Source organism: Trachypithecus francoisi, unplaced genomic scaffold (assembly GCF_009764315.1).
Source record: "Trachypithecus francoisi isolate TF-2019V2 unplaced genomic scaffold, Tfra_2.0 Lachesis_group15, whole genome shotgun sequence".
In the NCBI taxonomy this organism is placed as follows: domain Eukaryota; kingdom Metazoa; phylum Chordata; class Mammalia; order Primates; family Cercopithecidae; genus Trachypithecus; species Trachypithecus francoisi.
This window is the reverse complement of record NW_022681460.1, coordinates 64,153,179-64,179,934: the sequence shown is the minus strand read 5'-3', so window position 1 is coordinate 64,179,934 and position 26,756 is coordinate 64,153,179. Positions and strand designations below refer to the sequence as shown.

Sequence of the window (26,756 nt, the reverse complement as noted above, 5' to 3'; positions counted from 1 at the left end):
GCCATTTGATATAAACGATTCTGTCCCTCACATCCAAAGAAAAGGGAAGAAACAGAAGGAAAAGGCCTAATTTCTGAGCAATTGTTTGTTGTTTGTTTCCTATTTTCTAATTGTCCTCCATCTTTACTCATCTGTTTTTTTAAATATTAGTTATTTTTTTGAGACAGGGTCTGGCTCCACTGCTCAGGCTGGAGTACAGTGGCGCACGTGGCTTACTGTAGCCTTGACCCCTTGAGCTCAAGTGATCCTCCCACCTCAGCCCCGTAAGTAATTGGGACTACAGTTGTGCACCTCCACACCTGACTAATTTTTCTTTTTTTTTTTTTTTTTTTTGTAGAGATAAGGCTTTGCCATATTGCCCAGGCTGGTCTTGAACTCCTGGACTCAATCCATCCTTCCACCTGAGCCTCTCAAAGTGTCAGGATTACAGGCGTGAACCACCATGCCTGACCAGAAATTCTTGTTGAGGATCTAATATTGCCAGGCACTGTATTAACAATTCAGAAAATACTCCTACTTAATAAATAAAGACTTGAATTGTTTTCATTACTTCATTGAAAAGAAAATTTTTTTATTTAAATTATATCGTCAGCCAGGCGCAATTGCTCACCCCTATAATCCCAACACTTTGGGAGGCCGAGGCAGACAAATCATTTGAGTCGGGAGTTCAAGACTAGCCTGGCCAACATGGTGAAACCTTGCCTCTACCAAAAATACAAAAATTAGCCGGGCATGGTGGCAGGTGCCTGTAATCCCAGCTGTTTGGGAGGCTGAGACAGGAGAATCACTTGAACCCATGAGGCGGAGGCTGCAGTGAGCTGAGATCATGCTGCTGCAGCCCAGCCTGAGCGATAGAGCCAGAGACCATCTCAAAAAAATAATAATAAATAAAATTGTGATGTAGTTAACCAGTGTGATCTTTTCAGTTATTTTTAAATTTTTGAAACGACATGCTGTATATCAGCCATCCATCAGAGGAGGAAAGTAATGTGTAGAAGAGGGCCTGGCACGGTGGCTCACGTCTCTAATCCCAGCACTTTGGGAGGCCAAGGCGGATGGATCACGAGGTCAGGAGTTCAAGACCAGCCTAGCCAACATGGTGAAACCCCATCTCTATTAAAAATACAAAAATTAGCTGGACATGGTGGCGCGTGCCTCTAATCCCAGCTACTCGGGAGGCTGAGGCAGGAGAATTGCTTGCACCCAGGAGGTGGAGCTTGCAATGAGCCAAGACCGCACCACTGCACTCCAGCCTGGCGACAGAGCAAGACTCCATCTCAGAAAAAAAAAAAAAAAAAAGGTGTAGAAGGACTGTCTTCTGCTTCAGATCATGAACTGTAGGAACAAAATAGATATGTGTAAAAATGTTGCTCTTTTTCTGAACCAAAATAAAATTAGATTGTTGTTGTTGTTGTTGGAAAAGGTAGTACATTTCAGGAGAAATCAGAAAATAAATTATTTCAGAAACACAACAAAACTAAGTACAATGTTAAGAAAATTATGTTTAGAAATTGTGATTCTATCACTTTATGAAACAGAGTCTTTAATAATTTTTCTACTTATACCAAGGATATTCTTTTATTTCTTTTTTTTTTTTTTTTTTTTTTTTTTTTGAGGCGGAGTCTCGCTCTGTCGCCCGGACTGGAGTGCAGTGGCCGGATCTCAGCTCACTGCAAGCTCCGTCTCCCAGGTTCACGCCATTCTCCTGCCTCAGCCTCCCGAGTAGCTGGGACTACAGGCGCCCGCCACCTCGCCCGGCTAGTTTTTGTATTTTTAGTAGAGACGGGGTTTCACCGTGTTCGCCAGGATGGTCTCGATCTCCTGACCTCGTGATCCGCCCGTCTCGGCCTCCCAAAGTGCTGGGATTACAGGCTTGAGCCACCGCGTCCGGCCTTTCTTTTATTTCTTAATGACTAGTTTTAAATATGTAGCTATTCTCTCTGTACTGATTTTTAATTAGTGCTCATAAAGGCTATTGATAGAACTCATTTTTTCTCCAAAATGGAGTTAACCGAAAATCGGTAAAGATTCAGAAGATTCATTTTAGTAAAAATTCTAGTCATGAAGGGCAAAAGCCCATGAATTTCAGCCTTTGTAGAAGAATCCATTAATGCAGCATTACAAGTAAGTACATTTTAGTGCCTCCTTAGTTATTTTAAGCAGGAGGCCTCCTTAAAGGGCACACAGATAAAGTCAACATAGATCTCCACTGACCCCAGGCGTGTGGCCAGAGGTCAACTCCCAACGGCTGTCTGGACTCCCTTTTCCCTGCAGTGCTGTATTGACTCTTGTCTCGGGGGGTGACAATCCTTTGATAACAGTTTTTTTATTGGGAGAAAATTTGTGGGAATGCATAAGGTCTTGCTAACATAATTCCATATTATGCTTACTCAACAGGAGAAGTTTTAGTTTAAACGTAGACTTATTGGAGATGGCTGTGTATCCACAGGTCAGGGAGTTTCGCATCTGCAGATTCTTTGTGGTTTCTCGTCTGTTGTCACTTATCCCAAATAAGTAGCTGCGCTTCTTGGAAGAGATGATTGTGTCACTGGAAGGGGTCATGGGAGTCTTCTGATTGAACTCATTTTCCTCCCATCTGAAAGAAAGAAAAGTTGAAAACAAGAGGAAAAACATTTCACACTCCCTGGCATGTAATATCTCGGCTAGTTTTTGTTTGTTTCTTTTTTGAGACAGATTCTCGCTCTGTTGCCCAGGCTGGAGTGCATTGGTGCACTCTTGGCTCACTGCAACCTCTGCCTCCCAAGTGAGTTCAAATGATTCTCCTTCCTCGGCCTCTCATGTAGCTAAAACGACAGGTGCTCATTACCATGCCCAGCTAATTTTTTTTTTTTGGTATTTTTAGAAGAGACAGAGTTTCGCCATGTTGGCCAGGCTGACTTCAAGTGATCTGCCCGCCTTGGCCACCCAAAATGCTGGGATTACAGGCGTGAGCCACTGCTCCCAGCCTGGCCAGGTTTAGATCCTGGTTTTGTGACAGAATCAGAATGACTAGAAGATTCATGTTCTGATCCATTGCAGCTAACAAATACAGCTCCAGTTACCGCGCGAATCCTGCACCGCCTTTCATCAGCATATAGTTAAAGGCGGAGAATTGGGTTTTGTTGTTTGTAAAGATAGTGAGTGTAAACAAGCATGCAGTAAATTATGTTATCTGCAGTAGAATCTTCCATTGGTAGCTTTGGTCAGATGGACCCAGATACACTGCCTTCAGGGTTCTTCTTGTTTTGTCACCATGAGTAGAGATTTCCATTTACACTGCCTCATCCGTACTGAAATCGTGTTGCAGTCTCAGAAGCTGCAGCAGCCATAGAGTCCAGTGACATCCTTACCAGTAAGATGTCTTTGACCTAGAGAGTGCATTTCAGGGGTGGGGCAGCATCCCTGTGGCTAAATATGATTATTCATTTCTTTCTCTTAAACTGTAAAATGCTTGTTCTTTTTCAAATCCATAGCTACGCACAGATTATAGAGGCATCTTAAAAAGCCTTCTATAGCTGGGTGCAGTGGCTCACGCCTGTAATCCCAGCCCTTTGGGAGGCTGAGGCTGGTGGATCACTTGCGGTCAGGAGTTTGAGACCAGCCTGGCCAGCATGGTGAAACCCTGCCTCTACCAAAAACACAGAAAATTAACCAGGCGTGGTGGTGGGTGCCTATAATCTCAGCTACTCTGGAGGCTGAGGCAGGAGAATCGCTTGAACCCGGGAGGTGGAGATTGCAGTGAGCCGAGATCGTGCCACTGCACTCCAAACTGTGTGAGTGAGACTCTGTCTCAAAAAAAAAATAAAAAATAAAAAAAACCTTCTATAAATGCCATAAGATGCCCGCAAATGCCATCTCAAAATGCAGTTAGGCAGGGAAATTACCTGGTATGAGTTGTAACCTAGGCAGCTGGAAAAAAATATGTGTCCACCAGTTACCCTTGTGTTCGATGTTTCAATCTGTAGAACAGTAAGTGTGGTTTTCTTTCTGGGGTCTCCCCCATTATATGCACTCACTGGAGTAACCAGAGAAAAATGTTACCCTCCTGCTGGGAACTTTAACGTCAGAGGCTATGATACCCATCTTCATACCTAAAGTTTTAACATATAGCAAGTCCCCACCTACAAGCAGGTCTTGTGTTAAAGTGTAGTTGTAGTTCATTGTTTGGAACCCAGAATGGATTTTCCCATAGGCGTGTTATGAATGGCAGCTGTATTCCAGGCAGCTGCGGAAGCCTTTTTAGCCCATTTATATACCTGAAGTGCAGTCCTGTGCAATTAGCAAGACAAGAACCAGCCATCATCCATCACAATGTTGTATGTGGTCTCCCAGCCTCCCCCCGTCCCACTCTTAGTTGGCCCAGCCAGGCAGGGAAGGGGGTGTTAATGAGGCCTGCAGGTGCACAGATTTGCTCTCCACCTGCTGCATCTGCAGGGGTTAAGCAGGCTTTCCACTCCTCTTCCCCCTCACCATCCCTCCTCTCCCTCTCCTCACCCCCAGTTTCCCTTTCCCTGTGCTGAAGGGGCTGGGCAGTGAAGTGAGTAAGGGCGGCTGCAGCTGTTGGGGTCTGAGGCCACATTGTGCAGTTCACATCAGAACCCCCTGGGGACTTGCCCCAGTTGCAGATTCAAATGCAGCAGGTCTGGGGTGGGCTCTGAAATTCCAAATATCTAACAGGCTCCCAGGTAATGCCCATGCACAGGCCCACAGGACCCATCTGAGTAACAGGAGTCTCTAAACACCATGCGGGGAGGAGAGGCTGGTGAAGAGGGAAACCTCCAGTCACGACTGAAAGGCAGTGGAGGGTGAGAGCTGAGTTCTACTCTCTAAGCCTTAGGGAAGTCCCTTTTACGCTGATAACTTTTTGCCATGTGGGAAGAAGCAGGCAGACCCTGGATGCCATCAGGTGCTGGCACATCGCAGCCTCGTCTCATCCAAGGCGTTCTTGGCCAGGGTATGTGGAGGTTCTACATGACATGGCATTAACCCTCAGGAGAGCAGGCACAGTAGAACCTGAGTGTCTCCTCCAAGCAACTGGGTGCAGCATTGCTCCATGGGCATCATTTGTATGAAACACTCACTATTAAAGCACAGTAGGAAATGCTGAAGTGGCAAAGGAACGGGTCATCTGGGAGCCCCAGAATCTAGACCCTGGAGCAGTGTTTCAGGGCCTAAGGATCCATCGGGGGGGCCAGCGTCAGAGGCCCCAGCACACACAGGGCTTCTGATGCAGGAGGAGAGTGTGCGGTTTGAAGATCTTTCATCCCAACACAGCAAAGCGGTGAAGAACCAGTTTTCATCCTGTCTCCACCACTAACTAGCTGTGTGTCCTTGAGCTCATACCCTCATGCGTAAATGTCCTCTGCCCTCATCTGTAAAGTAAGGCTAAAATGAGTACCTACCTCATTAGGGTGCTGGGAAGCTCAATGAGATCTTTTCTGTAAAACCCTTAGACTGTCCGTCAAGTGGCACAAAAGCAGTAGTAGGGGTGGCTGTGGCGGTATGGTAGGGGTGAAATGAGTAATTTGAGATTATAGGCCTACTAAAGTCAAATTTCTGGTGTTGCAACTTATTACTAGTGTGACCTGGGACAAATGACTTAGCCTCTCCAAACCTCAGTTTTTTTGCTTGTGAAATGGAAATAATAAAAGTTCCTACCTCCTACATTATTGAGAGGATAAAATGAGGGAAGCACGTAGCACAGTGCCCGTCAACAAAGCAAGCTCTCAGTGCATACCAGTTACTGTTACTGAGGGAGACCGAGGTGACGACTGGCATCTGAACAGGAGTTTTCCAGCTGTGCTCCAGGAGCTGTAGGTTTTACAAAAATGTGTCTTGGGGGTGAGAAGGAGACCATTATTCACCCTGCCCACACCCGCGGCCCCCTTCAACCTGATGGGCTTATCTTTGTTGGGGTTCAGCATGAAGATTTTATTGAGAAGAAAAGGTTTGGAAGATCACTGTTTTGTAGTTCGGGTGTGTTGTGGGGTCACAGGGAAGATAAATGGTCTCAGTTTTCAGGAAGTTGACATTTGCCTTTTCTATTTCATTTCCTTAAACAAAAATTGAAATAGCAGATGAGAAATTTAAAGAGATATATGCATATAAAACCTAAAGTTCTATGAGGCTGTGTTGAATGATAGAGTTCATTTGCGTCATCAGACGTTGTGGCCACTTTATAGCATTTGCTAATCTCTAACACTTGGTTTTCTCCCCCAGATGAGCACCATGCCAGGACTGCCCACCCGGCCCTGCTTTTATGACATAGATCTTGATACCAAAACAGAACAAGTTAAAGGCTTGTTCTAAGTGGACAAGGCTCTCACAGGACCTGATGCAGGTAGGCTGATGTGCTTCAACTTTTTCTCTCTGTTTTTTTCCAGTTCGAATCCTTTTTTTGTCATACTTGTTTTTCTGATACCACAGAAGTGATCTGATAAATCCTTTCCTTCCTTGGTTACTCAAATTCCTGCCAAATGACTTACCATGACTGGAGTTCACTCCTGGGTGTGGATGTGAGTTAGATGCTCAGATGCTCAGTACACAGCCCTTAGTGTACCTGCGCGCGAGTCCAGTGATAGCCAAATTATGTCATCCCTGACTATAGATATGTTTAGAGCATCTCTGACCATAACAGAACTCTGTAAACTCATTATTCTTTTCCAGGATTAAAACCAGCATCTGTTGTAATTTTAAAAGAGTAACTTCCTACCTTCCTGCCACGTATCTCTTGGTACAGAGTTAGAATCCTATGAAAGAGGAATCTTGGTGTATCCGTTTCCTGGGGCTGCCATGACAAAGTATCACAAACTGGGTGGCTTAAAACAGGCTTAAAACAGGAAAGTTTGAAACAGTTCTGGAGGCTAGAAGTCCAAAGTCAAGGTGTCAGCCAGGCCATACGCCCCCCGAGACTCTGGAGGAATCCTTGCTGGCCTCTTCCTAACATCCGGTGGTAGCTGTCACAACCTGGCATTCCCACCTTGCAGCTGCATCACTCCCGTCTCAGCCTCTGTGGTCCCACCACCTTCTCCCTGTGTCTGTCTCACATGCTGTTCACCTCTTGTAAGGACCCCAGTCCTATTGGATTAGTAGGGCCCACCCTAAGAACCTCCTTTTAACTTGATTACTCTGCAGAGACCCTCCTTCCAAATCAGATCACTCTCACAGGTGCTCAGGGTTAGGACTTAAGCATATCTTTTAGGGGACACAGTTCAACCCAGAACACTCAACCGTGGCACAACAGGCGTGTTCGGCTCTCGTGTCCCTGGACAGACACACAGCAATAGGACAGACCATTTCACTAGAGGGCCCCATGGGTCCCAGGAAGGACAGGGCAGCAGAAAGTAGGCCACTTGATGACTTCGGGTCTGCACAGTCTCAGGTTGGGCTTTGACTTTGAGCTGTCTTAGGCAGCCCAGACCTGGGAACTCTCCATCTTATTCATGTCCACCCCCACAGCACTGCAGCCATACGTGCTGGCTTCTGTCCTGACTCCCCACTGGGAAGAAAAATGACCACATTCCTAAACCTCCTCCCTGGGGGACAACTTCTAATCAGAAGTTTGAAAGGCTGAGGGCTGCTTCTCCTACCCCAGGGATCAAACATGTCCTCACCATATTCTAAAGACACATTCCTTCCCCGCAAGCACCCCGCCTCCTTCTCCCCATTGACTCCTGTTCCTGAGCCCAGAACCTCTCCTTCTTGCCAGCATATTCTCAGCCTTTGCAGATGAGCTTCCATGACCTGAAGGCCCTCTTCTTCAACCACCTCTGAGTTACAGCTGCAAGCCAGGCATCCAGGATTCTCATTTCATTTATTTCACTACCAGTAGTCCACTTGAGGACTTGTTGTTGTTGCTTTTTGAGACAGAGTCTTGCTGTGTCACCCAGGCTGGAGTTCAGTGGTGTGATCCCAGCTCACTGCAACCTCCGCCTCCCAGGTTCAAGCGATTCTCTTGCCTCACCCTCCCCAGTAACTGGGATTACAGGTGTGTGCCACCACACCCTGCTAATTTTTGTACTCTATTTATTTTTTATTTTATTGTATTTTTTGAGACAGTTTCACTCTGTCACCAAGGCTGAAGTACAGCGGCACCATGTCAGCTCACTGCAACCTCTGTCTCCAGGGTTCAAGCAATTCTGCCTCAGCCTCCCGAGCAGTTGGGATTACAGGCACCCACCAGCACGCCCAGCTAGTTTTTATATTTTTAGTAGAGAAGGGGTTTCACCATGTTGGCCAGGCTGGTCTCAAACTCCTGACCTCAGGTGATCCACCCACCTCGGCCTCCCAAAGTGCTGGGATTACAGGTGGGAGCCACCGTGCCCAGCCTAATAGAGATGGGGTTTCACCATGTTGGCCAGGCTGGTCTCAAAACTCCTGACCTCAAGTCAGCCACCTCGTCTGGCCAAGTTTTTTTGTTAAGCCTTTGTTGCTAAAACACTAAAGACCTAGGCTATGGTGAGAAAGATAAGGGACCCATAAATGAAATTACATTAAAACAAGGTGTGAAATTGTTTGTTTTGGGTTGTGGATGTTGTTTGGGTGGTGTTTGTATGTGTTTTTTGCTGAGGAGCGGGAGCTGTATTAAGTTTGAGCCATAACTGCATCCTTTGTCTTTGTTATTTCAGAAAAAAGAAAACTCTAGAAAATGAAGTAAGGGAGACTAGTTTAACAAAGAAACCCATAAATTCAAGCATTGATAAAATGTTGTTTGTCTTTTGGTGTGAGTTTGTGTGTAGTGAATGTCTTGCATTCCCCAGTAAGGCCGTGGGGAAATTTTGCTATTTCCCCGATTGCTAGTTGGCCTAGCAATACCAACTCTCTCTTTTTATGTCAGGAACCCATTATGTTACATTTCTGCTGTTTGTCATTTTTCTCCAGAATAAGTGTGTTCAATTCTCCTATCTGTCTTGGACAGTATTTTTCCAGCTTTTTGGTGAGTTTTCACATGCTCTCCAAGTAGGTCACGTAAGTCCAGTTATACCTTAATCATTGTAGTTAGGACTGAGGTAATGCGAAGGGACACATCCTTAGCTTTACCAATGCATACCCCTAAATCCTTTATTACCTGCTCCCTAACAAGAATTCCTCCAGATCTTATAGATGGGGCCTGCAGGGCAGGACAGGGGCCTGTGGTAATTACCTCCAATGCACTGGGCATTGTGCTAAGCACTTTTCAGGGGTGGTCACAGCACCTCTGGAGCCAAGTGTTGTCCCATAAGGCCACAAGGCTTCAAGAGGACCGAGCCTACCCCTTGGTCACTGAGGGGGTGGCCCTGGTCTGCAAGGCTACAGAGCTGCCTTGCCACCCTGTGGCACTGCCTCTGGTTTCGTAGCTGGCACACGTCATTTTGCCAGCCTCATCACATGTCATGCTGGCATCAACCCAGGGAGGTGGGTAGTGTTTTTGTTTAAGAGCTGCAAAAACTCTGCCCAGAGCAGTCGACAATCTGCTCAAGTTGTGCAGCTAGTAACTACAAAAGCGAAGACTCTACTCTGATCTGTTGACTCTCGATATTACCCCAACCTTTATGCCCCAAACCAAAGGATGCCCTTTTCATTTCAGTCATGGGCAAAATGAACTTTGGCGCATTCCAAAAGATGATATCAGCTATTTGAACAGACAGGTATTTGAGGATAATGGGGTAATTTTTTTTTTTAATAAGTAAAGATAATTGTTTGGGTATTAAAAGCTATGATTTTGTCATAACTCTTTTTAGTTCAAGTATAATAGAGCCAACTCTTTCCTAATTCTCTAATGGAATGGCATTTCTACCCCCTACCCACCCCCCAATCCAAAGCCTCCTTCTTCTTTGTGAATTGCTAAATACTATTCTAGGCTCAGTGGGCAGTGGTTCAAAACCCATCGTTTGACCCTGCTGGAACAATCAAAAACAGATCCAGTGTCCTAAGATAAAACCACCATACAAAGCAAATGTTCCCTCTCGGTGGCTCCTCAGTAATGACCCAGCAAGCATTGTCTGTTTCCTGTGCCTCTCACTGTAGCCATCAGGGACCACTTCTACTAATAATCAGAGGTCTGTGGCTGTTCAAAATGCATAAGATAAAAATGTTAAAGCTTGGACAAATGTGGGCATCCGAAAGGAAATGTCTGGCTTGCTGACTTTGCTCCCTCAGGGATCACACCGTAGATGACATGCATACCCAGGTACTGAGCAGCACACTCATTATTCCCCCAGGAAAGTGTTGAAGGCGCCTCCCACTCGGGAAGAAGATTGCGCTTGGTTGATGACAACTTTCTGTCCTTCCCTTCCTCACCTTTCTAGCCTGTTTGACCTCCTAGGAAACCGTGTGAAACCAAAGGTGAACGTTATATGCCAAAAAAGCACCAGAATTTGAGCTCTCCTTGCTCCGTCTTCCCAAGACTTCTCTGTAGTCCCTTCACTATTGTTAGAATAAGGGCATGACTCATTCTTTTGGATATAACTAAATAGAACTAATTAAAATAAGTTGTTTGTCCCAGTGAAATCGATCCGGCTGTTGAGTCTTTTGTTTAAAGATTATTGGAACAAAGGATTTGATATTTTACCCCCCTATTCTGTTTTCTCATTCCGAAACTTTATCATATTTCTGAACTTTGGCAAGATTCATTCAAATGAACACACAACGAAGTCTGGCAAATTTCCTAAAGAATTCCGGGACTCCCTTCTTCATTCTGCTCTGAAAAGTTGTGTTGAGTACGGAATCAGATTTACTCCAGTCCTGCTATAAATGTTTGTTATTTACAAAAGAATTGCTTTTTCTTGAATTACACATGCAGAAATAAGTTCAGGAAAGAAACTCATTTCTTTCCTAAACTGGCTTTAGGGCATCAACAGACAAATGGTTAAAGAAAATGTGGTATGTATGGACAGTGGAATACTATTTAGCCATTAAAAAGAATGAAATAATGTCATGTACAGAAGCATGGATGGAAGTGGAGGTTATTATGAGAAATAAGCTGGGCACAGAAAGACAAATGCTGCATGTTCTCACTCTCATGTGGAAGCTAAAAAGCTTAGCCTCATAGACAGAATAAATGGTAGATACCAGAGGCTGGGAAGGATGGGTGGCTGGGAGGAGGGTAGGAAGAGAGGTTGGTTTTGAGTACAGACATACAGTTAGAAGAAATAAGCTCTAAAGTTTGGTCGCAATCTAGGATGACTATACTCAGCAACAATATTTTGTATACTTCAAAGTAACAGGAAGAGAGTACTTGAAATGATACCAACATACAGTAATGATAAATACTCAAGATAACGGACACCCCAGTTACCCTGACTTGATCACTACACATTCTAGGCATGTAATAAACACTCCCATATACCCCATAAGAATATAAAATATTAGGCCGGGTGTGGTGGCTCATGCCCGTAATCCCAGCAATTTGGGAGGCCAAGGTGGGTGGATCACTTGAGCCCAGGAGTTTGAGACCAGCCTGGGAAACATGGCAAAACCCTGTCTCTACTAAAAATAGAAAAATCAGCCAGGCGTGGTGGTGCACACCTGTAATCTCAGCTACTCAGGAGACTGAGGCAGGAGAATCGCTTGAACCCAGGAGGTGGAGGCTGCAGTGAGCTGAGATCATGCCACTGCACTCTAGCCTGGGTGACAGAGCAAGACTCGGTCTCAAAAATGTATATAATGTATCAATACAAGGGGAAAATGGGCAGAATTTTTCAATGATATTTAATAACCATAAATTAATCTTGAGTTGGGTTTCTGCCTGCCAGCCCTTCTGTGAACGTGATTTGTTCAGTCGCAAGTCACAAACCACAGGGTTACAAAGTGCCCTGGGAGGGCGCCTGAGCTCTGTGGTTTTAGTCTTGAAACTTTATCTTTTCACAGAGCAATTCAAACATTGCTCATCACCATTGTGTTCCGAGAAAAGAGGTGCCAACGTATCACCCTGAGCCATCCAAGGAGTGCTGTGTGCCCTCTTCCTTTCCGCTTCCAGGCGGGGGCCAAGTAGGATGGAAGCTCCAGCTTTATACTTAAATAATCCTCATCAGCATCTAAAAGATAGTGATAATTAAATCTCTCCTGTGTTGCTAAATTAAATCTCCCCTATCTAACTAAAATGGAATGTTTTAAAGCTTGGGTAACAATTGTGAAATTCTTAATTCCCCTTAAAAACATTTTTTTCTGAGCACATTTTGATTTCTTATTCCTATGCCAAAATAGAATGTTTCTTATATGGTATCTTCCAAAATATTTTCCCACTGAGTTAACTTCTGAAATTGCTTCTTCCAATGATAAGCAATAAACAACAGATTCGTTTTTACATTCTCACCTTAGCTATTGCATCTCTGATTGTTTTCATCAGTAATGAGACTTTCTATACTTTGGCCAGTCCTTCTGTTTTTCTTAAAATGTGGGACCACGGGCCAGGCATGGTAATCCTGTAATCACATCTGTAATCTCAGCACTTTGGGAGGCCGAGGCAGGCGGATCACCTGAGGTCAGGAGTTCAAGACCAGCCTGGCCAACATGGCGAAACCCCATCTCTACTAAAAATACAAAAATTAGTCAGGCATGGTGGCAGGTACCTGTAATCCCAGCTACTTGGGAAGCTGAACCCCGAGAAATTGCTTGAACCCAGGAGACGAAGGTTGCAGTGAGCTGATATCGCATCGCTGCATTCCAGCGAGGGCGACAGACTAAGACTCCATCTCAAAAAAACACAAAGTCAGACCATAAACTCTAAGCCCCTTTAGACACAAAATCACAGGATACAAATGTAATGTGCTAATCAGCTGGTCTTCCACCACCCATCTCCGGAGCATGGAAGGCCTTGTCCAGCCTTGCCTTGCCAAGCAAAGGGTCATCTCTACCCTAGCACGCCTGCTGTCCCAAGAGTCACTGACCCTCAGGTCAAGGGATACCAGAGCCATTACAGTGAGGCCGGCCGTGTCTCTGAAATATTTTCTTTTTGTTCATCTTTGTTGTGCTTATAATACTCCTGTTTTTTGTTTATTCCCTTCACTTGAATCAGATGTTAGGGGAGTATTTGAAGCTCCTCGTTCCCTCTCTTCATCAATATCTTCTGTCTAGAAACTAATCAAGCACCCTATCTGGCTCCAAACCACTCAGTTATCTCTGGGAAGCCAACTCACAGGATTTCAGCAGAGTTGCACTTACTTGGCCTAAAAGATAAGTCCTTCCATGTATAAATTCAGATTAAAGGCAACATATTGCATTTACATTTTAGAGGGGTGAACACATTTTTTTCTGGGACTTAAGTGTTGTTTTGTTTCTTTGTTTCTGTTTTGGCTTTTGTTTTTAATGTCGTTTGATTTATTTCTCTTTCTAAGAGATTACAGGATTCAAGAATGGCAACGAATCTTAATAGCCTTTGAGAGAAAGCAGCAAAACTTTAGTACTAATTTCCAGGACCATGAACTTCCATGCTGTCCTAAATGGCATTTTTCAGACATTGCTTTCTGTGCCTATTCTATAAAACCCAAAATCCAAGGTAACAGGATTCCTTATCTAAAATCCTAAACAAGGCTGGGCATGGTGGTTCACACCTGTAATCCCAGCACTTTGGGAGGCTGAGGCAGGTGAATCACTTGAGCCCAGGAGTTCAAGACCAGCCTGGCCAACGTGGTGAAACCTCGTCTGTACTAAAAATACAAAAATTAGCTGGGCATAGTGGTGCACACTTGTAATCCCAGCTACTCGGGAGGCTGTGGCAGGAGGATTGCTTGAACCCAGGAGACGGAGCTTGCAGTGAGCCAAGATCTCGCCACTATACTCCAGCCTGGGTGACAAAGTGAGACTCTGTCTCAAAAAGATTAAAAAAAAAAAAAAATCCTAAATATTCTCATTCCACAGGATACTACAAACTGTAGATCCCAAACTTGGAAGTTCTGGGAATTCTGCCAGTATCCCCAAGTAAATCTCTTGGGAAGTTTAGAATGCTGCATGGCGTAGCTGTGCCTGCCTTTCCGCAGTGGTGCAGACTGATTCTCCACGTCTGCTAAGTAAAATATTCCAACACAGATCAGCCTTATCTCGTGAACAGAACCATCACTCTGCTCTTGAATTTTCTTTTGGCCTCAAACTTTAGAGCTATAACATGTTAACGGTTTAACACCAGAGGAGAAAGCTATTCTTAAACTACTCAAACATGGTTTTTTTTCTATTTTTCAGACTCCTGAAACAGACTACTCTTTGCCTTTTTGCTGCAGTTGGAGAAGAAACTGAATTTGAAAAATGTCTGTTATGCAATGCTGGAGACATAGTGAAATAGGCTAAAGATTTCTTCTTCGTTCATGATGAATTCTGTTCACAGCGGAGTGTGGTGTTCAGCAAAAGGACCTCCACCAAGACTGAAAGAAACTAATTTATTTCTGTTTCTGTGGAGTTTACATTATTTCTACTGCTTACACTTTAGAATGTTTATTTTATGGGGACTAAGGGATTAAAAGAGTGTGAACTAAAAGGTAACATTTTCCACTCTCAAGTTTTCTACTTTGTCTTTGAACTGAAAATAAACATGGATCTAGAAAACCAACCAGCAAGTTTTCAGTGCCAGATAAAACTCTCTGCCCGCTAGAGGTAACTCCTCATGGGAGGCAGCTGGGAGTGTTACCTGACACCGATTTCCTAGAAAACTGTGAAGGCAACCAAGCTTTTTAAACGTGACAAGAAAAGCAGTAACACATATCGAGAAATACCTGATCAATCGGGAAATCTGACTGTCAGGGATCTCTTGTAATATCTCTTGGAATGAAGTGCACTGTGTATCCAATGCTATTTTCCAGCACCAGTGAAGTTGCTATTTCTTACCTAAAATAAATGGGTTTATGCTAGTTTCTTCCACCAAGGAATGAGTCTCAATGGCCATTAAACTTTCTAAGGCCCACAGGGCTAGGAAAAGTCGCTCTTAAAGGTCAGGTGTTTGGAAAATGTTTTTCCTTTTGCCCAACCCTTAATTAATGGTAGAGAATGTTCTGTGGCCTATTCCCCTCACTGGGAGTTCTTGACCCTTCTTTGTTTTCCAATTTTTCCTACAATAATATAAAATTACGTAAAAGTTACAACAAAACCAAGGATTCAGGAAGAAACAAGCAGCGATTGTCCTCTAGGCAGCCTAAAGAAAATAGTCACCATAAATATCTTAGATGTCCTCCAGGCATATCCTGCAGGATCTTTCCTGCGTCCTCTTGTCCTACACCCTCCAGTGACCCTGCTCAGCCATTGCTCAGCCCATAATGCATCTTTATGCACAATTTGTCCCAAAACACTGTTTAGGAACTCAAAAGCCTCCCACTCAAAAGCTGTCTGTCCCAAGAATAATTTCACTTGGCAATTCTGAAGTGTCCTTCCCCATCCCTGCCCTTTGTTTGGGAGTACACCTCTCCAAATATACAGTAAAGCACCAGTTAACTGTATATTTGGAGAGGTATACTCCCAAATCAACGGCGTACCCCTCTCCCTTTACAGTAAATTTGTAAATCCTTTGTAATCTTCAAATAGATGTATACATTGAAAACCCTATATATTCCACTCAGAAAACTGTCTTTTTTTTTCTTTTTTTTTTTAAGATTGGGGGGGGCTCACTCTGTTGCCCAGGTGGAGTGCAATGGTGCAATCATGACCCACTACAGCCTCAACCTCCCAGGCTCAGCCTCCAGAGAAGTTGGGACTATAGGCACGCACCACCCCACCCAGCTAATTTTTGTATTTTGGTAGAGACAGGGTTTCACCATGTTACCCAAGCTGGTCTCAAGGTCCGGGGCTCAAGCGACTGCCGACCTCAGGCTGCCAAAGTGCTGGGATTAGAGGCGTGAGCCACAGTGCCTAGCCATGAATTGATTTTTAAGCAGTTGCCTTCTGCTACTCATGTTTTTATTCTTTTCCTCTGCACTGAAAGGTTAATTTTCTATTTTTGAAAACTTTTTTTAAAAAAAATTTTAGGAATCTCCATTCAAAAAGCTTTAGCCTAGGGACTCCTTTCCTTACTTACTTTTACCAGACAACTCATCAACTCAAAAAGTAAATAAGCATCCTGCATACCAGTGTGGGAGAGTTTTCCACTGCTCACTTTGGAAGGACTATCATCCAGGTGCTGCTGGAAACCGCAAACTGTTTCCCATTGTGTAGGCTCATTCAGAGTCCTCTGGGTGTCATAACGCGGGCTCTGATGGATTTGTTTTTGCTCATTCGCTACCCTACTGATGGTAGCGTGTATTTGACTCCCACTGAGTGATATGCAGTCTCCATCTGAAGAAAGGTTAATTAATGGGCTCATGAACTCCCGATGACTTAGGGCATTCACAGAGAAAAAGGAGTATTATTATGGGGAGTATTGGGAGGAGCCAGTTATCAACCATCTCTTCTGAGGCCACCGCATGAGAAAAGAAAAATCACATAACCTTTGGCATGGTGGGTTTCAGTCAGAAATCTTCCCAAGAAGAGTGGATACTGATTTCTTTCTGCCTTTAATTGAAATGTAAAAAACTAATAGGCCAGAGATGGTGAGTGGTTCCAATTACCCACTGTGGCGCACAAATGTGTAATCATGCCCCCGTCTGCTTGAGGACTGGCAGTGGTGACACCTGCCAAGGTGAAGTCCCAGACCAGAAGAATCGTCTGTGAAAGCTGCCCAAAGAACACACTATAGGGATTAACTGAGGAAGAGATGCACAGGGACTTGGGAAAACAGCAGCAAGGCAATGAGCCAACCCACTCATTCAGAATTCTTTTTTTTTTTTTTTTTTTTTTTTTTTGTTTAGACAGAGTCTTGCTCTGTCACCCAGGCTGGAATGCAGTGGTATGATCTCGGCTCACTGCAACCTCCACCTCCTGGGTTCAAATGATTCTCCTGCCTCAGCCTCCCAAGTAACTGGGATTACAGGCATGCACCACCATGCCCAGCTAATTTGCATTTTTAGTAGAGACAGGGTTTCGCCATGTTGGCCAGACTGGTCTCGAACTCCTGACCTCAAGCCAAACACTCACCTCCGCCTCCCAAAGTGCTGGGATTACAGGTGTGAGCCACCACTCCGGGCCTCATTAATATTCTTTTTATTCTCCTATTGTCAGGGTTGTTTGTTTTAACTAGAGTGTGTATGTTTAATACACTTAAAGCTATAAGGAGTATTTTTCACACTAGATATTTAAAGAGAATCCTAGTTCCCTCCCATCTGATAGTAGCCAGGGTTTGTTTTGTTTATTTGTTTGTTTCTTTGTTTGTGTAATTAGAATGTGCCCGGCCTGTTTTTATCATAATTTACCTTCTATATTCCCAGAAAATCCACATACACATATTTGTACATTGCTTTTTCATAAATGTGTTCACACAAGGGAGTAAAAATTAAGTAACAAGTGCATTTTTTTTTTTGAGAAGGAGTCTCACTCTGTCGCCAGGCTGGAGTGCAGTGGCGTGATCTCGGCTCATTGTAACCTCTGCCTCCCAGATTCAAGCAATTCTCTGCCTCAGCCTCCTGAGTAACTGGGATTACAGGCGCCTGCCACCATGCCCGACTAATTTTTGTATTTTTAGTATGATGGGGTTTCACCATCTTGGCCAGGCTGGCCTTGAACTCCTGACCTCGTGAGCCACCCACCTCGGCCTCCCAAAGTGCTGAGATTACAGGTGTGAGCCACTGCGCCTGGCCAACAAATGCATTCTTACAGCATTTATTACAAACCTATAATCCGTATCCTCTGAAAAAGTCAAGCATTATGACAAAACAATTGGTCAATCAACAGATCTTCATGTAACATTATAAACCATAATGCAGCCAGAGACAGATGCATACACCCCAAAACTCTAACAGCTATACTTCAGAACAGCAGAATGGACTAGAATTCAGGGGTCTGAATTTGAATGGGGAAAAAATGTAACATCTTTATGGCTGTAATGTAGCATTTCCTTCTCTGTGAGTGTCAGCAACAAAACACAGCACTATCAACAGTGCTGTGTCTTTTTTGTTTGTTTTGAGATAGGATCTCATTCTGTCGCCCAGACTGGAGTGCAGTGGCACAATCACAGCCCACTGCAGCCTTCACCTCCCAGGCTCAAGCAATCCTCCCACCTCAGCCTCCCCAGTAGCCGGGACCACAGTCACACCACCACACCACACCACACCACGCTAATTTTTTATTTTTTGTAGATACGAAGTCTTGCCACATTGTCCAGGCTGGTTTCGAACTCCTGGGCTCAGGTGATCATCTCACCTCAGCCTGCCAATGTGTTGGGATTACAGGCATGAGCCACTGTGCGTGGCTTTTTTTTTTTCCTAGCCACTAGACCTCCAGGGAAACAGTACCTATGTCTTTGTCATCAATCAGAGATATTTTAATATTACATGACAGTTTCTACAAATATTCACAATAGCATTTATGCTTCTCACTGCATCAAAATTATAGTAGTTATTAGATCTCCCACTGTCTTTGTATCACATGTAAATAAAGAGGCACGTACATTGCTATAACCAAATGTGGTACCTTTTCTATACTTTAATAATTGCATTTCAGGCTGGGCGCAGTGGCTCATGGCTGTAATCCCAGCATTTTGGGAGGCCAAAGTGGGTGGATCACTTGAGGTTAGGAGTTCGAGACCAGCCTGGCTAACGTGGTGAAAACCCATCTCTACTAAAAATACAAAAATTAGCCAGGCATGGTGGCACACACCTGTAGTCCCAACTACTCGGGAGGCTGAGGCAGGAGAATCGCTTGAGCCAGGGAGGCAGAGATGGCAGTAAGCCAAGGTCACGCCACTGCACTCCAGGTGCGCAACAAGAGCAAAACTCTGTCTCAAAGAAAAAAACAAGCATTTTACCATCATTGATTTGTTTTATGATCATAAGTGTTTTCATTTAAGCATTTAAAAAATATTATTCTAAGAAGGGATCCATGGGCTTCACCAGCTTGTCCAAGGGCATCCGAGGCACATAAAAGGTTAGAATCCCCTGGACTAGATGAGATGCTAACAGCCTAGGTTCTGGTTCTGTGGCAGCATTATCTGGTCTCCAACATTGCTACCTCTACATCTGCACCTCAGTCCATCTCTACAGGTCCCTGATCCAGGGTGCCTGGTGTGCCTATAATAGAGTCTTGGTCTGTATGTAATGGTAACACAGGCAGCAACTGCCACCAAAGTTTCTCCAGCCTGATTCAGAGGATGTGCAAGAAGCTTTGGACACGGTGGAGTGCCTAAGCCTTGGTTAGCAACTCCACCCCCAAGCCGGCCCCTGAGCTCCCACCCCACCCTGCTCTGAGGCCAGGCTTCTGCACATGGTTTTAGATGCTGCCCAGCAATGGAGTTCTCACCTGACCTGGTTCCTCCCCGTAGCTCACACAGGGCCACAGCTTGCATATTGGTAGTCAGACACCATTGCTCACAGTAGATGGGACGGAGTTGAATAGCCAGTCTACATTCCTGAAAGACCAGAGTCCAACCACTTGGCAACTGTGGGTGGAATGCTGCTTACGAGAGCACCATGTCCTAAACATACATGTACATAACCATGGAGTCAGTGGATTGTCCAGGGAACTGCTATTGATGAGTGCTGGGCCTTCCTAAAGGTCTTGGTAAAATGGTTGGTTTCTAGGACAAAAGGCATGTCATGAACCACAAAGGATGGGGAAAATACTTCACAAATTGGAGTAGGACCATAAAGTTAAGCCTTTATATGAGTAAGAAAAAATTAATTTTATTTTATTTTATTTTTTGAGATGGAGCCTCACTCTGTCGCCCAGGCTGAAGTGCAGTGGCATGATCTTGGCTCACTGCAACATCCACCTCCCAAGTTCAAGTGATTCTCCTGCCTCAGCCTCCCGAGTAGCTGGGATTACAGGCACGTGCCACCATGCCCAGCTAATTTTCATATTTTTAGTAGAGACGGGGTTTCATCATGTCGGCCAGGCTGGTCTAGAACTCCTGACCTCCGGTGATCCGCCTTCCTCGGCCTCCCAGAGTGCTGGGATTACAGGCGTGAGCTACTGCACCTGGCCAAAGAATGAAATTCTTAACTGCACCACCCTCCTGTGATGTCAGCCTTGTCAATGTAGGTCATCACCTTAGGTATTTTGTTTGTTGTTTGTTTGTTTGTTTGTTTGTTTGTTTTAAGGTGGAGTTTCGCTCTTGTTGCCCAGGCTGGAGTACAACGGCGTGATCTCGGCTCACCGCAACTTCCGGCTCCCAGGTTCAAGCGATTCTCCTGCCTCAGCCTCCCGAGTAGCTGGGATTACAGGCATGCGCCACCAGGCCCAGCTACTTTTTTATATTTTTAGTAGAGACGAGGTTTCTCCATGTTGGTCAGGCTGGTCTTGAACTCCCAGCCTCAGGTGATCCGCCTGCCTCGGCCTCCCAAAGTGCTGGGATTACAAATGGGAGCCACTGCGCCCAGCTCACCTTAGGTATTTTTTGTTGTTCTCTTTTTGGGGGTGTTGGGGGACCAGGTCTCACTTTGTCACTCAGGCTGGAGTCCAGTGGTATGATCTTGACTCACTGCAACCTCCGCCTCCTGGACTAAAGTGATCCTCCCACTTCAGCCCCCTGAGTAGCTGGGACTACAGGCATGCACCATCACACCTGGCTAATTTTTTATATTTTTCGTAGAGACAGGGTTTTGCCATGCTGCCCAGGCTGGTCTCGAACTCTTCAGCCCAAGCAATCCTCCACCTCTGCCTCCCCAAGTGCTGGGATTACAGGCGTGAGCCACCACACCCAGCCACCCTAGGTATTTTAATCCTTATTCTTTTTTGCTACTTAAACTCCAAGATAGCAGCCTCCCCAGGTCCAAAGTGTGGCGCTTTCCTGTGTCCTAGGCTGTGGGTGCCCTGTTTCAACTACAATGAACAGTTTTCATGAGGCGGCACCCATAACTGGCCACATCCAGCGTATTCAAGTTAAGCAAAACCAAAGGAGCCAGTTGCCCATAGAAATCCTCTCTGGGCAATTAATAGCAGGTCCCCAGGCATTTAGGGTAGTTTTTACTTGCAGGTTTTAGAATTGCAACTTAAAAAAAAAAAAAAAAGGCCCAGGAGCTGGACATGGTGGCACGTGCCTGTAGTCCCAGCTACCCTGGAGCTGAAGCAGGAGGATTGCTTGTGGCCAGGAGTTCAAGGCTGCAGTGAACTGTGACTGTGCCATTGCACTCCAGCCTGGGTAACAGAGCAAAAAACTGGCCCTGGGATCATCTTCATTAGAATCACCTGAGAGAGTTGTTTGCAAAATGCAGCTTCCTGTCTCCATTTAGATCTAATCAGTTGGACTCTCTGGGGATAATCCTGGGAATCTGTGTTTTAACAAATTCACAAGGTCATTCTTCTGCATACTGAAGTTTAGGAGTTAACCTAAACTCCACTTTTGTATCACTGTTTGCCTAGCACATGGGAGGTGCTAGAGAAATACTCCTGGAAGGGATGAAGCGATGTTGAGAGCTGTCAACTCAGTGTGCCCCACCCACTGCGTATTTATGCACCGCCGCCACCCACCTTCCCCCCACCCCACCGCCCATTAGAGCCCCTTCAATTCCTTGTATTCCTTTGGAGACAAGTTGTTTAAATTTTTTCTCATGTACCTTTCTCAGCTAAGGCTTTGCTAGGCTCCCAAGCTCCCAAAGTTTAATTCTTACGCCAGCTCAGCAACCACAGTCCTCTTAGGAAGGTGCAACTGGCAGCAGAGGAAGGAAGTGTCATCTGAGCTCAGAAGCTCCCCTTCCAGCATCTTGTCTAATAATCCTTTAAAAGTTGAGTGGCCAGGCATCACACTAGACTCAGTGGATGAAGAAAGATGAACAAGGTTGGGAAGGGGTGCTTCTAAAATGGTCTCAGAACCCACTGAGAGGATCAGTGGGCGGGGGTTGGCGGGGTGAGACTGGGCTGGCAGGAGCTCCTGCAAGCAGCGTGAGGCCAGCCCTGAGGGATGGCTTTTCACCTGCCTGCCAGAGGCCTTGTATCCATGCTTTGATTCTTTTTTTTTTTTTTTTTTGAGATGGAGTCTCACTCTGTCACCAGGCTGGAGTGCAGTGGTGCAATCTCGGCTCACCGAAACCTCCGCCTCCCGGGTTCAAGCGATTCCCCTGCCTCAGCCTCCAGAGTAGCTAGGATCACAGGCACACCACCAGCACACCCAGCTAATTTTTGTATTTTTAGTAGAGACGGGGTTTCACCATGTTGGCCAGGAAGGTCTTGATCTCTTGACCTCGTGATCTGCCCACCTCGGCCTCCCAAAGTGCTGGGATTACAGCCGTGAGCCACCACGGCTCACGGCCAATTCATTTTTATAAAATCACATGCAGTGGTTAGGCTTCTCTTCTCCTTAGCGCCCTAGGTTTGCATTTTAGTCTCCTGAAATGCTTTAAAAATACAAACTTTCAGATACGTTATTAACTGTATTTCATCCCAGGATTAAAAGGAGACTCCAGACAGGTTTGTGCCTGTGCCCCTCTGTTTTGGTGTGGTGGGCCTCAGAGGAGGGCAGTGTAATTGCAGAGACTGAGTTTGAGGTTAGAGTGTTTATGTAACAAATCAGCTCAACTTAAATATTTCTTGTGGTGCGGTCAGGGCTGCAAACATTCGCCCAGGACAGCAGCATGAATGTCATCTGTTTATTCAACCCTGTGTGGGCATCGATGTTTATGTGAAAGGACCCTGATCGTTTAAAGCCAGTTAATATTTTCAATCATACATCATGTTGCTTATGTATCTTACAATCAGGATTGTGAAGAGACAAGTTTCCCAAAAAATCAGACTGGTTGCATTTGTATATGTGCTTATGAGCAGACACATTTAATGAATGTTCATTTGGCAAAGTCTTACAATTAAGGATTTTTTCTTCCAGAGATAATTACATGAGCCCTGATAATTTTCCTCTAAGTCAGCCTCTGATTACCTCCCCGCTTGATGGAGACAACATGTACCAGACAAACAGTGGAGACAGACTCCCTGAGAGAACTGCAAGTGCTCTCTGGGGTTCAGAACAAGCCAACTGTATGAGAAGTGATACTTTCCAACTTCATGTCTTCATGGAGTTGGACGCCAAGGGAATTTGGGGACCAGGGGAAAAGAAATGGCGAGTAGCTCCCCTACTCCTCCCAAGACATTTTAGATTGTGGCTTTATTATTTAGTTTGAAATTTAAATTCCTGGAATATCAGACACCCCCAAACTCAAATGTGAGTAAAGAAATGCATTCCAAAGCCAAATGTAAATTCTTTTTAAATTATTCATGCACCTAGCTCACCATTAGAACAGATAATTGAAGTAACTGTAAATATGCACAAACAGAAATGACAGAAACAGAAACATCCACAACAAATTACAGATGGACAGAAAAATCCACTTAAGCACTAAATAATTAGAGAGGAGAGAAGCCAAGGAAGGCAGGAGGCCATAGGTCTGGAGTGATGGGCGAGTTGGGACTATTCTGCAAACAGCCAGAGAGATGGGAGCCAATTTGGAGGGGAGGGAGGGGACCTGGCTGAGAGGAAGGGGCGTGGTGAGGGCTGAGGGGCAAAGCGTGTGTAGGGAAAGATAAATCCGTGGTGGGTTCTGGTTTCTGACAAGTCTGAACTCAGAGACGCAAAAGTGACAGAGGGAACCCTGGTCAACATGAAAAAAAAAAAAAGTACGCTACAGATGAGATGGTGGGGGGGTCTTCCGGGAACCACCAATCAGAGCACAGGGAAGTGACATCACAGCTGCAGCTTCCCACCCCAGGGCTGGGCCCATTCGCTTCCCTGTGGATGAGCAGGGGGTCAAAATGTTCTTAGAAGCAATTCTCCTGTAGTAGATGGCAATTTGGGAACAAGAATATGCCAAGCGGAGGTGGGCGGATCACCTGAGGTCAGGAGTTTGAGACTAGCCTGGCCAGCATGGTGAAACTCTGTCTCTACTAAAAATATAAAAATTAGCTGGGCATGGTGGTGGGCACCTGTAATCCCAGCTTCTCAGGAGACTGAAGCAGGAGAATCACTTGAACCCAGGAGGCAGAGGTTGCAGTGAGCGAAGATCGTGCCACCACACTCCAGCCTGGGCAACAAAGGTAGACTCTGTCTCAAAAAAAAAAGAATATGCTAATTGGCAAATGGTTTGAGGTTCCCCTATTTAAAAAAAAAAAAAAGAGGGGATTCAAAGCAGCTATTTAGAACCCAACAGGTTTTAAGGGTTAAGGAATATGATGTTCTCCCAGGGCCCCCCCAAGTCCTTATTTGCCACCACAGTGTGTTCCCTTTCAATTGCACGAAGGTAACCGACAAAAGGAAACTCTCCAGAAAACTTAATGAAGTCAGCAAAGCAACCTGAGCATGAAAGTGTTTGGATGAACAGAGGCAAGATGGTGCACTTCCGGGTTCTTCATCCCCCCAGCTTTTCCCCGCGCGCGCGAAAATGCAGCCGGCGACCCAGGAAGGTGCAGACCAACTGGGCATGCACCAGGTGATGTCAATCCGAAGAGACCAAGATTTACCTGGTCGCACCTGCGGAACGCCCCCGACACGCCCGTGCCCCGCCTATCGCCCTCCCACTCCTAGAAAAGCCGCTCCGGACGAATGCCACGCACAGACTTCCCAGCTTCCCTACTGCAGTCAGGACTGTCGGAACTCCGTCCGAGAGCTACACGGGTGACTCTGTGGGCCTCATTTGCCAGAGGCCGACAGACCTCTCCCCACCCACCTTCTTCCCCTGAAGCTAGGTGACCAAAATAAACTTGCAGTTTTGCTCCTACACTTGCCTAGTCGCTGGTTCTTTTGTGCCCGCTCTGGTGGTCTTAGAAAAACAAGTCAGAAAGTCCAATATTGGCTGCGATATTGATCATTCCTAAGTCAATGTACCTAAGTTAATCATGAAAAGTTCAGCTCTTAGCATAATTTTTTTCTTTGGAGACAATCTCTATTGCCTAAGCTGGAGCGCAGTGGCACAATCACAGCTCACTGCAGCCTCAACCTTCCTGGGCTCAGGTGGTCCTCCCCACTGAGCCTCCTGAATAACTGGGACTACAGGCACGCACTACCACGCCCAGTTACAATTTTTTAAATTTTTTGTAGAGATGGGGTTTCACTATGTTGCCCAGGGTGGTCCCAAACTCCTGAACACAAGCAATCCTCCCACCTTGGCCTCCGAAAGTGCTGGGATTGCAGGCATGAGCCACTGTCCCAGCCTCTTAGCAGACTTTGAAATGGGAGCAGAGATTTGAGTAGGTGTCCCCCCTTTGTACAGACATCTGGTGGTGGCTGACGTTCCTGTTCCAAGCCCAGGTCAGCAGCCTGGTGAGGACTGAGAGTGGAGACCAGATTCTTCAAAGAGCCACCAAAATGAAGGCTCACAGCAATCAGATAACAGTAGCAACAGGAAGCCAGTCAAGATGGGCATCCAGTTATTTAACATCTGATTCTAACAGCAAACATTGACTAAAAGATTAACATTTGCCAGAGACTATCCCAATGATCTTGCACAGATTATTTTATTTAATCCTACAATAACCTTAGAAAGTAGGTACATAGTTGCTTTTAAAAAAATTTTTTTCCCCATTTTGTAGTTAAGGAAACAGAGACTCCGAGAGGTAAGGGAACATATCCCAGATGCCACCATCTGCAAGTGATGGCTGGGACTCAGCCTGGTCCACCTGACTGTAGAGCCATGTGTGATGCACTGAGCACTTCTGCCTGAATCCAGTGGGGGCTGTCCAGGTTGGGATGAAGCTATGTGCAGAGGAATGAAAGGTTTGAGATGCTCTAAGGGTTCTTGGACCCAGCTGTGTGATGGGAATTTGAAATCTCAAAGAGTGAAGAAGCCACTTCTGTAGTAGGTGATTTGGGAAGAGTAAGTGAGGAAACATAGAGTCTGCATACCCCTGAGTGGAGATGACAGTACTGACAGTACTAACCCAGACAGACTGCCTGGAACCCCCAGATTGTGTCCAACATGGGTAAGAAGAGAGGGACTTTAATAGGAGCTTGTGTCCTCTCACACATGACCACCAGCCTCGACACACAGAGGCTTACCTCCATGTCACCAGGGGGCAAGTGTCGTGGGAGGCCAGCCTCCCCTCATCCTCACAGTGACCAATGGACCCACACCAGGCATTGGTGTGCAGTGAGCCTACCCCACACACCCCACCTGTAAGCCACAGCCCTGCTGCTGGTCCTAGAACTGAGGCGTGGGATCAAAGCAGAAAAATCAGTCAACTTTAAAATTGCTAATATTGCCATCCAGATATTTTTTATAGGAGAATGTTGTTTAAAAATCCAGCAGAGACCAGGCGCAGTGGCTCATGTCTGTAATCCCAGCACTTTGGGAGGCCGAGGCAGGTGGATCACTTGAGGCCAGGAGTTCAAGACCAACCTGGACAACAGGGTAAAACCCTGTGTTTACTAAAAATACAAAAATTAGCCAAGCATGATGACACAGTCCCGTAATCCTAACTATTCAGGAGGCTAAGGCATGGGAATTGCTTGAGCCCTGGAGGCGGAAGTTGGTTGCAGTGAGCCGAGATTGTCTCACTGCACTCCAGCCTGGGCAACAGAGCAAGACCCTGTCTCAAAACAATAAATTAATTAATTAAAATTAAAATGTGGCGGTATTAGAGAATCATCTCTGAGTTACTATACCTGGATGAATACACGTCTTATGGGGTGTGTGATTCAAATTATGACACTTTTAAGCACTTGCCCTATGCACAATACTGAGCCTGGTTCTAGGAGTAAGGACTCCTCGGTGCAGGCAGATAAGCACACAGCTTCCATGGAATGCAGAATGGTGATTCCACCTGTCTTTGTTTTCACAGTTTACAGAGCACCA

At 45.4% G+C, this 26,756-nt stretch overlaps 1 protein-coding gene across 4 annotated transcripts in view; it reads left to right on the top strand.

The window, feature by feature from the left end:
• The window catches only part of MTHFD1L (methylenetetrahydrofolate dehydrogenase (NADP+ dependent) 1 like), a 236,600-nt gene extending 222,082 nt beyond the window's left edge, over positions 1–14,518 (top strand). For all 4 annotated transcript variants that reach the window (XM_033235065.1, XM_033235064.1, XM_033235067.1 and 1 more), the window contains exons 27-28: positions 6,220–6,340; positions 14,155–14,518. In XM_033235065.1, the coding sequence (XP_033090956.1) occupies positions 6,220–6,309 (90 nt within the window). In that variant the 3' untranslated portion in view covers positions 6,310–6,340; positions 14,155–14,518. The remainder of the gene's footprint in view (positions 1–6,219; positions 6,341–14,154) is intronic.
• The last annotated feature ends 12,238 nt before the right edge of the window (positions 14,519–26,756 follow it).